General features: G+C 40.0%; 1 protein-coding gene across 3 annotated transcripts in view; it reads left to right on the top strand.

The window, feature by feature from the left end:
* Nucleotides 1–10,182, top strand: part of acsl1a (acyl-CoA synthetase long chain family member 1a) — a 173,303-nt gene extending 163,121 nt beyond the window's left edge. For all 3 annotated transcript variants that reach the window (XM_043705794.1, XM_043705803.1, XM_043705812.1), the window contains exons 17-21: nucleotides 1,031–1,147; nucleotides 3,286–3,429; nucleotides 6,897–6,998; nucleotides 7,509–7,580; nucleotides 8,429–10,182. In XM_043705794.1, coding sequence (XP_043561729.1) covers nucleotides 1,031–1,147; nucleotides 3,286–3,429; nucleotides 6,897–6,998; nucleotides 7,509–7,580; nucleotides 8,429–8,569 — 576 coding nt within the window. In that variant the 3' untranslated portion in view covers nucleotides 8,570–10,182. The remainder of the gene's footprint in view (nucleotides 1–1,030; nucleotides 1,148–3,285; nucleotides 3,430–6,896; nucleotides 6,999–7,508; nucleotides 7,581–8,428) is intronic.
* Nucleotides 10,183–17,082: the final 6,900 nt, after the last annotated feature.

Here is a 17,082-nt window from a genome sequence, read left to right as displayed (position 1 = left end):
CCTATCACCCTCACCTTGACCTCCTTCCATCAATCGCATTTCCAACGCCCCTCCCCCAAGTCCCTCCTCCCTACCTTTTATCTTAGCCTGCTGGCTACACTTTCCTCATTCCTGAAGAAGGGCTTATGCCCGAAACGTCGATTCTCCTGTTCCTTGGATGCTGCCTGACCTGCTGCGCTTTTCCAGCAACACATTTTCAGCTCTGATCTCCAGCATCTGCAGTCCTCACTTTCTCCCTGAGAACACATCCTAACCTATTTTAGTGTTAAATTTGAAAGGCTCAGAGATGCCTCTCAATGTGGGCATGAAACTCTCTGGCAATATACTTTCAATATGGAAACCAATAAATGGTTATTTGAAACATCAGAGTGAATCAAAAAATTTTCAAATTGTTGGACGAAATATGTTGCATTTGCACTGTTTAACTGCCATCTGCTGTAGTGTAAATATATGTTCAGAGAATAAGGTGAATAACCGTGTAGATTCTACAATCTGTTTAGATTCCTGGCTTTTATTTTTGCTTGTTCATTGGATATGAGCATCGCTGACAGAACTTGTAAAGACAAACTATATAGGCGCAGGAGTTGATCATACAGCCTGTCTAACCTGCTTTGTCATTTAACATTCTCATGGCTGAATTTTGGCTTCAGCTGCAGTTGGCTGCCTGCTCCCCATATTTCTTTGAAATTTGGAAGGTGCTGTTGAAGGATCCTAGGTAATTGCTGCAATAAATGGTACACAAACTGCTGCCACTATGTGCTTTGCTGGAGAGTTTCATGGTTGATAGCTGGGGTGAAAATCAAGCAGATGTTTTGCCCTGGATGGTATTGAATTCTTTGATTAATTTTGGAGCTGTACTTATCCAGGCAGAAGATGGCAGTGTCTGATGGATCAAACCTGGATATCCTTCCTGTTGTTTGCACCAGATTATTTTGTGGAGGAATGAAGGTTAACACTTGGAAGTGCATTACTTTTATGATCAACACTTTGCTCATAGTGTCAGAAATTCTCTTTGTGTTTCATCTTTCAGATATGTATAAAAGGGACAAATGTTTTCCGTGGTTACCTTAAAGACCCTGAGAAAACAGCAGAAGCTCTGGATAACCACAGCTGGTTGCACACAGGGGATATAGGAAAATGGCTGCCAGTAAGGAAGATATTCTTGATTATCTCCTTGTTCAACAGGTTTGCAATGAAACTCTGTTGTTATAGGACCCTGAGAGATTCCAAAGGATTCAGATGTAACCTTGAAAATTTGTTAATATCAATTATATTGTTTGTTTTCCTCCTCTTTCCCCCCCCCCCCAACCCCAACACACACACACGCTCCTTTACTTTGTTACCAGTATCCTCTCATTTTTTTCTGGAAATATGATTTATTTTTAAATACAGTACTCTCCACCACTCTTAAACAATTGTGTCTGTAAGCTTTCATGGCCTCTGGAATGAGCTTTGGGTTGGTTATTTTTGTGTCTGACCTGAGAGGTGACCCTATCAGAATTTGGAAAACTTTCCATTACGTGTGGTAATGCTAGTGTGAATAGAAATAGAAATAGCAGTTTAACTATGACAGAATAGAAATACTTCTTCTTTGCCTGTGAAGGTTTGAAAATTAATCATCTGAGCAAAATAAAATGGTGTATAATATGTAAATTCGTTGCTGCAGTCGCGGGAATTTAGAAGCAACTAAAACTGTGAGTATTGAAAAATACAAATTTTCAAATCATTTTAATTTTGGGGAGATTGTGAAATTGCTGAGGACTTGAAGATGTTCCCATTTTGAGCTCTTTGAGTTAAGAATAGCTGAGATTAGAATTCAGGCTGAAAGTTCATCTACTCTTCCCCACCAAATATCTAAACCCTTATCTCTTAAAGTTTATATGTTGTGCAGCAGGAGATACTTATCACTTTGGTTTCATTAAGTAAGATTATTAGTCAGTGCAAATTTAAGGAGCGGATTTGTGCTATGCAGCCATTAGGAATTCAGTTGCAATGTTGCAAAATCATTTAATGTGGCTTTCTTAACACTTACTCCCACCTCCCTACACTTGCCACATGTCACATTTTAATGTGTTGATATTTGTAATCAAGTTCAACCTTGGAAGAAAAGTTAAAATTCAAAATGGTGACCTATCTGCTAACTAATGCCTAGCTGGAACCATGAAGCAAAAGTCTCAAGAAGTGATAATGCTTGTGCAAAATACTGGTCTGTGTTCTCCCTACCACATACTCTGTCCCACCCTTTACAATGGAGAACGGTTTGGCTCAAGGGTGTCAAACTGTAGCTTTGGAACTGATCTTCTGTGATGTTGTGATCATGTGATGCAAGGTCTGAGAGCAGCAGAGGGGAGAAACGTTGGAAATGGTTGGTTCCCTCACAGTCCTTAATGACTACATTTGACAGAAAGGTGCAATGGCTTATAAGTTAGGTTGGCAAACTTATATGGTCAGCAATAATGGTATTTTTGCAGTTAAGACAGATAGTTGCTGAATCAAATCATCACTCAGTGTTATTACTGTTGGTTTTGAGGACCAATTGTCACGACCTACTCTACTCCAAACTCCTGATAATTTATTTTTACTACATCCTCCCCCTTTCATTCTGCAATCTGACCCTCTAATGACCAGTAGGAAAGAGAGACCTTGTGGCAATTTTGGGCCCCATATCTCAGGAAGGATGTACTGATCCTGGAGGGCGTTCAGAGGAGGTTTACAAGAATGGTTGCAGAAATGAAAAGCTTATCATATGAGGAACAGTTGAGGACTCTGGGTTTATACTTGATGGGAGTTTACAAGGATGAGGGGGCTCTAATTGAAACATACAGTATACTAAATGGCCTGGACAGAGTAGATGTTGGGATGATGTTTCCATTAGTAGGAGAGACTAGGACCTGAGGGCATTGCCTTAGAGTCAAGGGAAGATCTTTTAGAATGGATAGAAGGAGAAACTTCTTTAGCCAGAGAGTGGTGAATCTATGGAATTCATTGCCGCAGAAGGCTGTGGAGGCGAGGTCATTGAGTGTATTTAAGACTGAGATAGGTAGGTTCTTGAGTATCAATGGGATCAAGGGTTACAGGGAGAAAGCAGGAGAATGGGATTGAGAAACTTATCAGCCATGATTGAATGGCAGACTAAACTCGATGGGCTGAATGGCCTAAATTCTACTCCTATGTCTTATGGTCTTAAGTAATTTCTGAGTAGTGGAACCTTTTTAATAGCAAGATTTATGTTAGAATTGTGCAATAGCTTCTGATTAAAAGGCAGCCTTTGTTTTGCTACACCAGAATGGCACTCTGAAGATAATTGACCGAAAGAAGCACATCTTCAAACTGGCACAGGGCGAGTACATTGCACCAGAAAAAATTGAGAACATCTACATCCGAAGTGAGCCTGTGGCCCAGGTGTTTGTCCATGGTGACAGTCTGCAGGTAATTCGAACCTCTAAATGGAACAACAGAAGTCCTCCATTTTGAATTCTTAGCTACTATAAGCAACGGTGGCTTCTATGGGGTGAATTTTAATTTGAGTTCTAGCAACCCATCGGCTCTCAATCAGGGAATTAGGGAATGATATTGGTTGTAAGTTTCTGCCATGGGTCTTCATGTGACTGAACAAGCTGATTTCCAACTTTGGCTGTATGGGTCAGGATGTCGCATAAGCTGTTGGGATCCAGAGGGCAGGATTTGATTCTTTTTATACCCTCCCTACCACTGCCTCATCATTAAGGTGTTTGGATGAAAGGAAGTGGGACACTGATGTGTTAGGGTACCTGATCTTCCCCACTTGATGTAAGCAGAGGGTATCCTGAAGAGGACCACTCAGTCATGGAGGTTGCTGCCCAAACACACCTCATTTCTCCCCCCCCCCCCCTAATACAGGTGTCCAACAACCTTCATGCATCTGTCGCCTTTGGGCAGTTTCTTGATTAGGAACTCCCAGATTTGTTGCCCTGTCCCCATCACTAATTCATTATCACCACAAGACCTGGCAAGTGAATCATATTTTACATTGTTTAACATGGGGACCTTGAATTGCCATCATTGTCCACATTATTTATTGATGGTATTGTGGTCAAATTTTGGTGAAATATCTAGCCATGATAACTAGCAGTGCGTGTTGCTGCTGCAGCCTTCGTCTGTCTTCAAGGAATTCATTTGCCACTTCTGCAGTTGAAGTTTTTTTTTGATCTGCATTTTCTATGGCACCTCCCACATGAGTTGCCACATGAGTGCCTCCACTAAGAACAAGGTGCTCCTGATGGCATTACACAAAGGGATAATGAACTCAAGCTTCTCCTCCACATTGAAGTGAAGATCCAGAAGGAATTGCATAAACTCATGCGAACCATTTTCTGGCCAAGCTGAGTTTGGGTGGAATATTCCTGACTGGCTCCTGAAGCTCATTGTCAGGAAGAAATTTGTCATTGGATAAACATATGGATGATAATGGAATAGTGTAGGTTAGATGGGCTTCAGATTGGTTTCACAGGTTGGCACAATATCAAGGGCTGAGGGAATGTACTGCGCTGTAATGTTCTATGTCTCAGTGCTTTGTGTGGAGAACCATCACAATCCTGTGATTTTTCCTCAAATTGGCAGGTTAGTGACAAAGAGGATGGGCTCACTGCTCAATAGGAGGTTCTTAACTTTGGAAACTACAACAAGATGCCCTTACAGCTAAGTAAAGGAGAGGGTGCCCCAAAAATCAAGGCATCTTTCACTAACTTCTTAAAATTTTGAATATGAAGATGCTAAAACCAGGCAAAAGTTCTCTCAGCCTGAAGGGCATGTTTGCCTCCTTATAGAGGGAAGACCCCTACAGGCTGTGGAAACATGGAAGCTGACTGGAAAATCCATAGTAAGCCTCCAATAATAGGCCTTTAATTGCTCAAATTGGCTACTCTGCCATAGCCAGACGCTGTCCCTTCCTGTCACTGGGAAAATGTCCCTAAAGCAGGAACAGAGGTGTCAAGCTGAGCAAAATTCCTTGCCCACCTATCTCCATACCTGGGCTCATCAAGGCTAAAGTTTCAGCAAGTTGTATCTACATCTGACAAGAAATTATTTAAGATGTTTGAAAAGAAACTAAATCTTGTAAATCCTAGTCAAACATTAGTAGAATAGGGGAACGATCTGAATATTAAATTGCCAGAAAATTGGCATTGTTCCATCTATGTACTCGTCAGACTGGTTTCAAATGGCTCAGATTCAAATTAAAGATTGTATTTGTCAATTAAAATCTAATTGATGTGATTACCCTTGAGAGCCTCGATTTGACTCATATTTGCCAATGTAGTCATTTAAATCATTACAGCAACTTAGCTACTTTTGTGTGTTTCATTCAAATGTTTTCTTGCTTTATGTAAAAACTGTCTACCGATGCTCACGGGTCAATTTGGTGCGATATGGAATCTGGAAGCATGAGTTTAACTCTCAGCAGAGCATCCACAGAATGACAGTTCAGTTTATTAAATCAAAGAAATTGGATTAAAAAAGCTCATATCAATAGTGGTAGCCATGAAACCATCAGTCTTCAAACTCTGACTCACCAGTGTTCTTTAGGGAAACAAGTCTCTATCCTTACCTGCCTAGTATTTATGTGACTCCTAATTGTGTGGCTAAGCTTCTGAAAAGGCCTTACAAGCTCCATTGTGTTTGAAAATGTGAAAAGGCAGCTTACTAGTCCTATCTGAAAGGGAATTGGAAAGACACAATAAAATTTTGGCCTTGCCATTGATGCCTGTGAATGAACAAAGAAGTTACTGTATTATTTGAATATGTGGATATTGAAAGCCAGACAAAGTTTAACATTTCGTAAATTGCAGTGGGTCTGCTTCGTGATCTGGTAAAGGAGCTTGCAAGTTTTTGTGTATAATTACATAGAATATACAGCACAGAAACAGGCTGTTTGGACAACCATCTCATTGCAGATATTTGTGTGAGGAGCTTTATTAGCTATTGAGATGAGACAGAAATAAGTTATGGTAGAGGATGTTACACTTTTTCACACCATTTTATCACAGCGGTAGCATTCTGAACAAAGGCCCTGAAGGTCTGTGGAAGCTGAATAGCTTTGGTCTCCTGTTGAATTTAACTTGAAGCATATTCTGCCTGCTTCAAGAGGACAAAGACTCGGTCCTTTTGCAATGGATGTGTGCATCCAATGGGATAATCTTTATTACAAACTTGGACAAAGCACATAGGAACTTTGTCAACCAGAATGAGTAATATACAAGTTGCACATGGAACTAGAAAAGTGCCAAAAGATCAGGGAACCCAACTTGCAGATCTTTCTCCCACCCACCACAAGGCTAAGGGCTGCTGCTATAAATAATGTACATTTTGAATCCAAAATTATTAGTTTGCTTGTAAAATAGAAGCACAATGTTTCAAATGTTGTTTGTCATATTTTCTTTTTAAACATGCAGTTCGTAGTACCTCAGATCTACAAAACATGCATTGATTTTTGTGAGTATCCAGCAACATTCTTTTAAGAGATCTCTGGATTGTTGAGGGGCATTCTACAGAGATGTAGGTATAGTGATTGTACTCTATCCTCTGATCACAGGGAACTGCTGCAAAATGTGTTACAGTAGACAGGAAACAAATTTCTTTGCATTGTTTGGAGTTAGAGAAGGGCAGGAAATTATAAGTAGACACTTTAACAGGTTTGTACGGTCCATTGTTTCAGAATGTGTGAAATTTATCTGCATTTGTTTTAACATGTTTGTTTACACACTTTTATTGCACAGATAAGTTTCAAAGGATCCATTTTAGAATACCTTTATGAATTAACTGTGGACATGTCTAACTTCAGGCAAGGAGGAAGACTTTTACAATAATTAGCCGAGGTCTTTGTCTCACACCAAACGCCATATTGATTTCTTATGTTTCAGGCCTTTCTGGTGGGAATTGTGGTACCTGATCCTGAAGTGTTACCTGCATGGGCACAAAGGAGAAATATTACAGGGACATTTGAGGAATTGTGTAAAAACAAGGCAAGTCTTGAGCATTTATATAAAAACATATATTGATCAAGTTAAACAGGCTTGAATACCAAATGTACACATGTGGCAAACTTTTTTTATTGCCACAAAGTAGCTGCAACAGGTAGGGAGGATATACAATATATGTTAGAAGTAATTATGATTTTTAATTTGTCCTCTATTCAATGTTCCCTGTAAGCTGTGTGACCACCTAACAGCAACCTACAATTGCATTTGTATACTATGCTTGAGTGGACTCCTGTAAATTACTACGATTATGAGAAACTCTTGAAATTTTAAAGAGGCTGTGCACTTGAAAAAATTGCCAGTGTTCATATATCCAAAAGATCAAATGTGCAGGAACAGCAATTCTGCTGCATAAATTTGATTCAAAACATTTTGGGTTTTTTTTCTGTATTCTGCCTTAGCTATTTAGCTCAATTTATAGTTTCCAAAACTTAACAATTTTGTTTGCATTTCCAATGATAGAGCTTTTGCAATTGTGTTTTTTTTTCCCAAAAGGTTTTAAAGGATGCTATTTTAGCAAATTTGACACAAATTGGAAAGGAAGCTGGACTCAAGTCATTTGAACAAGTAAGCAAGTAATTGTTTTATTGGCTGTGTTCCACATCCTTTGCTCCCTATTCTTTTTTTCCATTTGCTTTCTTCCTTCCTTAACTAAGTGACTTCCTCTCTGTTGTTTGTGTGGCCACTTGCTCCTAAGTTTATACAGAATTATTATTTCTTTGTCAATCCATTCACATTTCTGATGAAAATAAAAATACATTTCTCATTTGTGCTGAAGTTTAATCAAAACTATAAACTTCAAATTTGACACACTATTTTAAAATCACGGGCCGCAGGAGAATGCAGACAACTGAAGGAAAAATAAATAAATCTCAACCTTAAATTAGTAATAGCCTTAGGATATAACATTAACCTATGCTGAAGATATAGGGACAAGATTTTCTGCTTTGGGTTGAAACCCTAATATTTAAGGCCATACATGGGCCCTGTGCTGGGAGCTGACGATTTAACCACTTTCTCAACCTGCCTGACACCTTCAATGATTTGTACACATATACCCCCATGTTCCTGTTTCTGCACCCCTTTTAAAATTGTATCTTACTGCTGCTGGAAAATGGACACGTAGTATCGTAATGCTTGTTGACTCCAGCAATACAAGCACTTCCAGTAGTAATTAAGGGTTGTAGCAAAGAACACTGGTAAGATGTTACTAGATAGTGAGACTAAGGTTCTGATTAGACTAAGATCAGCTATGTTTTATTGTGCTTGTACTAATTTGATGAATCTTTTACATTCTTAGGTTATTTTGTTCTCTTGTGATTCATTGCGCAGAATTTAAACACAGTTCACAATGGAATTTAATTGAGTCCAAAGATGACCTGACTTGTTTTAATAATTAACTTTTTTTTAAATAGGTGAAAGATATCACTCTGTATCCTGAGATGTTCACTGTTCAAAATGGCCTTCTGACTCCAACGTTCAAGGCAAAGAGGGCAGAGCTGAGAAAATTCTTTAGTTCACAGATTGCTGAACTTTACAAAAACATCACTGTATAAACAAACACTTTTTTTAAGCAAATGTAATTAATGGCCTTGGTGATTTGGTAATGGTAAACTGTTAACAGATGCTTTGCAATGACCTCTAACGAGAGTATATATTTTGTACAACAAGCCTTGTGAGCCAAAAATCTCAGAGATCACTGTTTAAATATATGGATTTCCAAAATACCTTATATTTGGAACACTCATCTCTTTCATGGGGGAATGGGATAGCAAACTTGATATGAAGTGGAAGCACAAAGCTGCACATGAGTAAAAGATGTACAGTTGTCTCAAATGCACTATTGAATAACATTCTTTTTATATCAATGTATACAGCAACTGTTGCACAAATATCTAAAAATGAAATGAAGAATAACACTGAAAGTTTTAACAAGGTTACATTTTTAATTTATGATATCTCCCGAAGATTTAATATTTGATGTATAAGGAAAAAAGGCTTGGCATTGTAAATGTTTTTGTACACAGAACCAAAACAGAATTTGCAAAATTGTCAGTAAAATTAAAATAAAAGTATGTTTTATGTATTTCGTTTATCATTCAGTTCTATGCATTGATGACAAAAAAATTACTTGCTGTGCTGAAATAAGGTGAATATAGTCACCTTGTGAAGTGTATTATGTGACCACCCCCACTGTCTGCAAACTGGTACTTTGTTATCAAGACACCAAAACCTGTTTCAATAGTTTAGAGGAACCCCGATTATCCGGCATTTGATCATCCGACCAAAATCGCCAGGTCCCAATACTTGGCTAATTATGTTATCCTGAAGAAGGGCTCATTCCCGAAACGTCGATTCTCCTGCTCCTTGGATGCTGCCTGACCTGCTGCGTTTTTCCAGCAACACATTTTCAGCTCTAATTATGTTATCCGGCACTCAACTATCTGGTATTCGATTAACCGAGTTAAATATTCCCCTCCCGTATCCTTTGGATAATTGAAGTTCCTCTTACATGTAGCCAATTCTACTGTAGTTGGTGTCCTTTGCATTCTCAACCATTTTGCAATCTTTGAGTGGAGGATTTGCAAAGAACAATCATAACTCAACTCAACTCCAGAAATAACTGTTCCATCCAGTTTGGGAACATGCAGCATTTTGTGCTGTGTTGGTGCACTCTAAGGTTTGAGAATAAATTAATATTAACTGAAGCTTGTTGATTGCATGATTATTTTTCCAACAGGCAACGGCCTTTATTCATGAAAGCTGTCACTTTCACATTTACTGGGGAAAGAATCTATGAAATTTTAATCTTGTGTACTTTGCTATAAGTTGGAAGGCCCTGCATTAGCAAATGCAGATTACTTTTTTTGTATTCTTGTGCCTTCAAAATAGGGTAAGAATTATGCATATGTGTTCTGCAGTCAAGTAATGAGTGTTCATTTGAATATTTTATCAAACCAGTATACTCCACCTTGGTATACTACTTTTGTAAATAAAACAAAGTGTTTATTTTTTTTGTCAAAATGATTATAAAAGGGAGTAAGTGGTATATATAGGATTGATACTTGGTGAATGTGTGCTGCTCATGGACCTCGGTGACTTAGAATTGTCTTATTGAATCATTCATTATTATATAGTAAGTATATTAATAATAAATGTTTTACGTTCAGTCTTTCTTGTCCAGCAAAGTTTAATTTTGTATTGTTTCTGTTGTAAGTCAGGCTTTTCCTAATATGCAGCAATTCTGATTCAGTTCTCCTTGGTTTATGGTGCTACTTGGCAAAGTTGTTCCTGGAGTGGTCATATTGCTCTATGCTTTTGAACTGCAGTTGACAAGCCACTCATGCTGCCCTCTTTCTGCTGCTCCAGTTCCCAAATGTTTTCCCAAATCTTGGGCTGTAACTGCGTCTCAATACAAGGGAGTTGGGTCTTGAGGTTTAGTGAATGGTGAGGAATAAAGGGTGGAAGTAATGATTGGGGAGGAAGGGCTGAGGAATGAGGAAGGTGAGTTTTAAGGGGTGAGATTGGTGTGATGTCAGTCCGGGAGGTAGTTCAACAAAAGTTGTGAAGTGAAGTTACCTCATCGCCAAAGGAAAAGGTGCCAAAAGCTCATCAGGCTGGATTTTCCCCCCCAGTGGAAGGAACTGAAGTCAGCCCCTGCTGCTGGCCCTGAATGCATCCCTGGCGGAGGGGTCACGTGGCCACTTGTTACAAACTCTGTAGAGACTGATCATTTTAAAAAAGAAATTTGAACTTTACTTGATTGCTGAAAGGATGGTGATATGACAATATTTCAACTTTTAAGACTTTTACTGTTACGAAAGACTTGTATGATAACATATTTTCTTTGTAGACAGTTTATACTTAAAAACACAAAACAGAATGTTCGCCATGTTCTTTCAGCATAACCAAAAACAGAATTCACAGATATACTTTATACTGCCCAAGGTGATTCTTGGCTCCTGAGGGTTTACTTTTGTGGTTTTCACCCTGGAAAACCTTACTCTCAAAATTGGCTTTCACAATGATTTTTTTTTCCACAGAGATTCTTCCTCTGGCTCAATCTGTCTGAATTTCCCAGATTCATTTTAACTCTGTGTTTTGATCTTTTCAGCAGTTACAGCCCAAGATTTGGGCAAACGTGTTTTGAGAAGATTTGTAGCTCAGGTTGAGATTCTGGATGTAGGTTTGCTCGCTGAGCTGGAAGGTTAAATTTCAGATGTTTCGTCATCTCTGGGGAAGCACTGCTGATGTTTTCTGTCTTCGATTTATATGTTTGGGTTTCTTTGGGTTGGCAATGTGGTGATGTAATTTCCTGTTTTTTTTCCTTAGGGGGTGGTAAATGAGGTCCAAGTCAATGTGTTGATAGGGTTCTGGTTGGAATGCGATGCTTCTAGGAATTCTCGTGCGTGTCTCTGTTCTCTAACAGAGAATTCCTAGAAGCATAGAGACAAGCACGAGAATTCCTAGAAGCATGGCATTCTGACTGGAACTCTATCAACAAACACACTAACTTGGACCCCATTTACCACCCCCGAGAAAAAACACAGGAAATGACATCACAATAGGAAATGACATCGCTAACCCAAAGAAACTGAAACATATAAAATAGAAAGCAGGAAACATCAACAGTGTTTCACCTGAAAGATATTACCTAGTATGGTGACAAAACATCTGAAAATGAACCTTCCAGCTCAGCGAGCAAACCTACATCTAGATTTGGGCAAACAGTTTGGAACTGGTGCAGCAGAAAGAGGGTAGCATGAGTGGCTTGTCAACTGCAGTTCAAAAGCATACAGCAACATGACCACTCCAGGAATAACTTTGCTAAGTAGCACCACAAACCAAGGAGAAATGAATCGGAATTGTACTTCATCCCGTGGAAGCAGTGGCAAATCTCCCACCCACATTCCCGTACAGTTCACCACAGCATCTAAAATAAACAGAGAACTGCAAATGCTGGAGATCTGAAAGTTCAGCAGGTCTGGCAGCATCTTGGGAAGAAAGCAGACTTATTGTTTCAAGTCCAGTGACTCATTTTACCTTAAATTAGTGCAAGCAAGGCTGGAATAAAACACATGGGTAGAATGCTTGAAAGCTCCAACAGTGATCCTTTATTCTACTGGCATCACACCTGCAAGTATGTTGATGGGCAAGACTAACTTAACAAGATGAACTTCTTACATTGAACAACTATGGTCTGACACTTCAGACACACAAAAGGAAACTGTCAATTTTAAATTATTAATTAAGTTTTCAAAAATCTGTGTTGCAGTTTTAGTTGCTGAACCTTTGATTAACAGTTCTTGGCTTTTTTTTCCCAAATGAGTCAAAGAATAATAGTCAGAAAATCTTGATAAAACTATATACAACACTATTTAGGTCACACCTGCAATACTGTAAACAGCCTTAGGCTCTTTACCAAAGGAGAGACACGCTGGCATTCGAAGCACTCCAGAGAAGGTTCTCTAGGCTGATCCCAGGTATGGAGGGACTGTCTCATTGGAGTTTATAAGAATGGCAGGCACTCTAAACAGATGAGATGTTTTTGGGACTTGACAGCATAGATATGGAAAGTTTGTTTCCTCTGTGGGAGCATAACCTTAGAGTAAAGATCATCCATTTAAGACAGAGATAAGGAGGAATTTTGTCTCTCAGATGTAAGTGAATCTGTGAAATTCTTTACTACAGAATGCTATCGAGGTTAGGTTGTGAAATATACTCAAGGCTGAGATAGAACAGATTTGTAATCAGGAATCCAGTGTCACGGGATCGAGAAAGTGGAGTTGAGGATGATCAGGTCAGCTGTGACCTAATTGGCGGGGTGGACTGGATGGCCTACATCTGCTCCCATGTCTTATGGAACCTTGGGAATAGGAATGCCTTGTAGCCAGCAGGAATGAATGCTTACTAATCCAGAAACTATCCCTTCTACCTATGGTTCTGACATTTCACAACTTGGATTTGGGGTTTCAACTGAATTTGAAGCATTATGAAGGAACAAACTTGAAAGCAAGTAAGGGACGCTCATAATCGATTCCCCTCAAAGTCTTACTAGACCATAGGGCTACTCTCTCATTACAGAGATAACTGGTGGTGGTTTAACCTGAGGTCACCATGCCTCAGGCAAGGAGAGAGGTTGAGAAGCAGAGCCTTTCATGGTAACCTCAGCTGGCATGGGAATTGAACCTATTGTGTTAGGTATTACACTGCAACTCAAACCAGCCATCTAGCCAACTGAGCTAACCAACACTCCCATCCAAAGATGTGTCGGTTAGGTGAAGTGGTCATGCTAAATTGCCCATTGTGTTCAGTGATGTGTAGGTTAGGTGCATTAGTCAGGGGTAAATGTAGTAATAGGGTAGGGGAATGGGTCTGGATAGCTTACCTTTTGGAGGGTCAGTGTGGACTTGTTGGGCCAAATGGCCTGCTTCCACACTGTAGGGATTCAATGATACGATTATGATACCTCTATCATTAACAGAAATGTAGAACGAGAAATAGTCCAATATTAATTCCTAGGAGGCAGATCTTTCTCCCTCTAGTCTGAAAAACCTCTATTTGGTGTTACTTTCGGTTAACCAATTGTATATCCACACTTACACTGACCCTTCAATGTTATGTTGTTCTGTTTTTACTCACAAATAGGGAAGGCATATATGCTGATAAAGCAATTACAAACACTGTGATATAATAATTAAATTAAAACTTTTTTTAAAGAGAGAACTGGAACCACATTCACCAAACAAAGAGTAGAAGAAATCTAGAATTTTTGGTCTCAAAGAGTTTAGATGCAGGTGATTTCACAGCCAAGAGAGTTAGATATTGAACATAGAGATAGAAGCATTCGATCCCTTGGGCCTGCTCCACTATCCGACCCCTCACCCCACCCATCCCGCTGCACCATTCAATCTGATCATGGCTGATCATTGAGCCCAGCACCCTAAACCTCATTTCATTCCCCCATATCACTTAAGCTCTTTAGCCAAAAAAGCTATATCTACTTCCTTCTTAAACACACAATTTTTTAGCCTCTTCACTTTCTGTGGTAATGAATTCCACAGGCTCACCACTCTGGGTGAAGAAATTTCTCCATTTCTCCTAAATGGTTTACTCCTTATATTTAAAATATTATCCCTGGTTCTGGATTCCACCTCCCCGACCCCAAACAACCACCATCACCATCTGGAATATCCTGCATCTAATTTGTCTAGTCCTGTTGGAATTTTATAGGTTTCTATGGGATACCCCTCATTCTTCTAAACTCCAGTGAATACAATCCTAACCAATTCAGTCTCTTCTTATACATCAGTCCTGCCATCCCAGGAATCAAGTTGGTAAACCTTAACTGCACTTCCTCGATAGAACATACTTCCTCAGATAAGGAGAAAAAAACTGCACTCAATACCCTCGGTATGGCCTCACCATGCCCTGTATAACTGCAGCTAGACATCCTTGTTTCTGATCAAGGGAGGCCATTCACAAATAAAGGGATGTCTGGCAAGTGGGAGGTTTTCAAAAGCAAGATAACGAGAATTCAAGGACAGCATGTTCCTACTGGTGTGAAGGGTAAGGCTGCAATGAGTAGGGAACACTAGATGACAAAATATAGAAATAAGGAAGCATATGTAAGGTATAGATAGCTGGGATCAAGTGACTGCCTTGCAGAGTATAGGGGGACTTGGAGTACAGTTAAGAGGAAAAAATCAGGAAAGCAAAAATGGGACATGAGATAGCTTTGGCAGATAGGGTAAAGGAGCATCCAGAGAAATTCTATAAGTATGTTAAGGGCAAAAGAGTAATTAGGGAGAGAATAGGGATCCTTAAAGATCAATGAGGCCATCCATGTGTGGAACCACAGGAGATGGGTGAGATCCTAAATGAATATACTTATACACTTAATAGTAAGGTCTTGGAGATTGTTGCTGAACAAAGAGATCTTGGAGTGCAGGTTCATAGTTCCTTGAAAGTGGAGTCGCAGGTAGATGGGATGGTGAAGACGGTATTTGGTATGCTTGCCTTCATTGAATAGAGCACAGAGTATAGGAATGGTTGCGGCTGTACAGGATATTGATTACTCCATTTTTGGAATATTGCGTGCAGTTCTGATCTCCCTCCTATCATAAGGATGATGTGAGACTTGAAAGGGTTCAGAAAAGATTTACAAGGATGTTGCCAGGGTTGGAGGATTTGAGCTATAGGGAGAGGCCGAACAGGCTGGGGCTGTTTTCCTTGGAGCGTCGGTGGCTGATGGGTGACCTTATAGAGGTTTACAAAATTATGTGGGGCATGGATAGGGTAAATAAGGTCTTTTCCCTGGAATGGGGAGTCCAGAACTAGAGGGCATAGGTTTAGGCTGAGGGGGAAACATTTAAAAGGGACCTAAGGAGCAACTTTTTTATGTAGAGGATTGTACGTGTATGGAATTGGTGGAGGTTGGTACAATTACAACATTTAAAAGGCATCTGGATGGGTATATGAATAGGAAGGGTTTAGATTAGATTACCTACAGTGTGGAAACAGGCCCTTCAGTCCAACCAGTCCACACCAACCCTCTAAAGAGTAACCCACCCAGACCCATTTCCCTCTGACCAATACACCTAACACTACAGGCAATTCACCTGGCCTGCACAGCTTTGGACCATTGGAGGAAACTGGAGCACCTAAAGGAAACCCACACAGACACAGGGAGAATGTGCAAACTCCATACAGACAGTTGCCCGAGACTGGAATTGAACCTGGGACCCTGGTGCTGTGAGGCAGTAGTGCTAGCCACTGTGCCACCCCAAAGGGATATAGGCCAGGTGCTGGCAAATGGGACTAGATTAGGTTAGGATATTTGGCTGGCATGGATGAATTGGACTGAAGGTTCTATTTCTGTGCTGTACATCTCTATGACTCTCGTGGTGGGAGAACACTTTGGTGACAGTGATCACAACTGCCTCACATTTACCATAGCCTTAGAGAGGGAAAGAAGCAGTTACCAAGGGAAGATATTTAATTGAGGAAAAGGAAATTATGACACTATCAGACAGGAGTTTGGAAGTACAGTCTGAGAGGAATTGTTCCGCAGAAAGGACACAGCAGACATGTGGAAACTGTTTAAGGAGCAGTTGTTGCGAGTGATGCACAAATTTGTTCCTCTGAGACAAGTAAGAAGGGGTAAGATTAAGGAACCTTGGATGACGAGAACAGAGGACCTTTTTATCAAAAGGAAGAAGGCAACTTACGTAAGGTGGAGGAAGCAAGGATCGAGCATAGCTTTAGAGGATTACAGCCTTCCTAGAAAGGAGCTCAGAAATGGATTGAGGAGAGCCAGGAGGGTGCACAAAAAAGACTTGGCAAGAAGGATTAGGGAGAACCCAAAGGCATTTTCCTCATATGTGAGAAATAAGAAAATGATCAGGGAGAAGGTAGAGCCGATCAGGGATAGCGTAGGGAACTTGTGCATGGAGTCTGAGCTGATAGGGGAAGCCCTAAATGAGTTTTTTGTTTCGGTTTTCACTAAGGAAAGGGACCTTGTTGTGAATAAGAACTTTGAGGAGCTGGGATGCAGGCTTGAACAGATCAAGATTAATGAAGTTGATGTGTTCAAAATTTTGGCAAACATTAAGATTGATAAGTCCCCAGGGCTAGAAGAGATTTATCCTAGGCTGCTCCGAAAACAAGAAAGGAGGTTGCTAAGCTGTTGGCGAACATCTGTGCCTCCTCATTCTCCATGGGAGTCGTACCAGAAGATTGGAAGGAGGCAAATGTTGTTCCTCTTTTCAAGAAGGGTCTTAGGGAAATCCTTGGCAATTACAGACCAATCAGTCTTACGTCTATGGTCAGCAAAGTTTTGGAAAGAATTCTGAGGGATAGGATTTATGACTATTTGGAAAAGCAGAGTGTGATTAAAGGCAGTCAGCATGGCTTTGTGAGGGGCAGGTCATGCCTCACAAATCTTTATTGAGTTATTTGAGGAGGTGACAAGACAGGTCGAAGAAGGCCAAGCAATGAATGTGGTGTATTTGGACTTCAGCAAGGCATTTGATAAGATTCCCCATGGTAGGCTCATTCATAAAGTCAG

Source organism: Chiloscyllium plagiosum, chromosome 2, assembly GCF_004010195.1.
Source record: "Chiloscyllium plagiosum isolate BGI_BamShark_2017 chromosome 2, ASM401019v2, whole genome shotgun sequence".
Lineage (NCBI taxonomy): Eukaryota > Metazoa > Chordata > Chondrichthyes > Orectolobiformes > Hemiscylliidae > Chiloscyllium > Chiloscyllium plagiosum.
The sequence above is the reverse complement of the archived record's forward strand: the minus strand, read 5'-3'. Positions and strand labels throughout refer to the sequence as shown.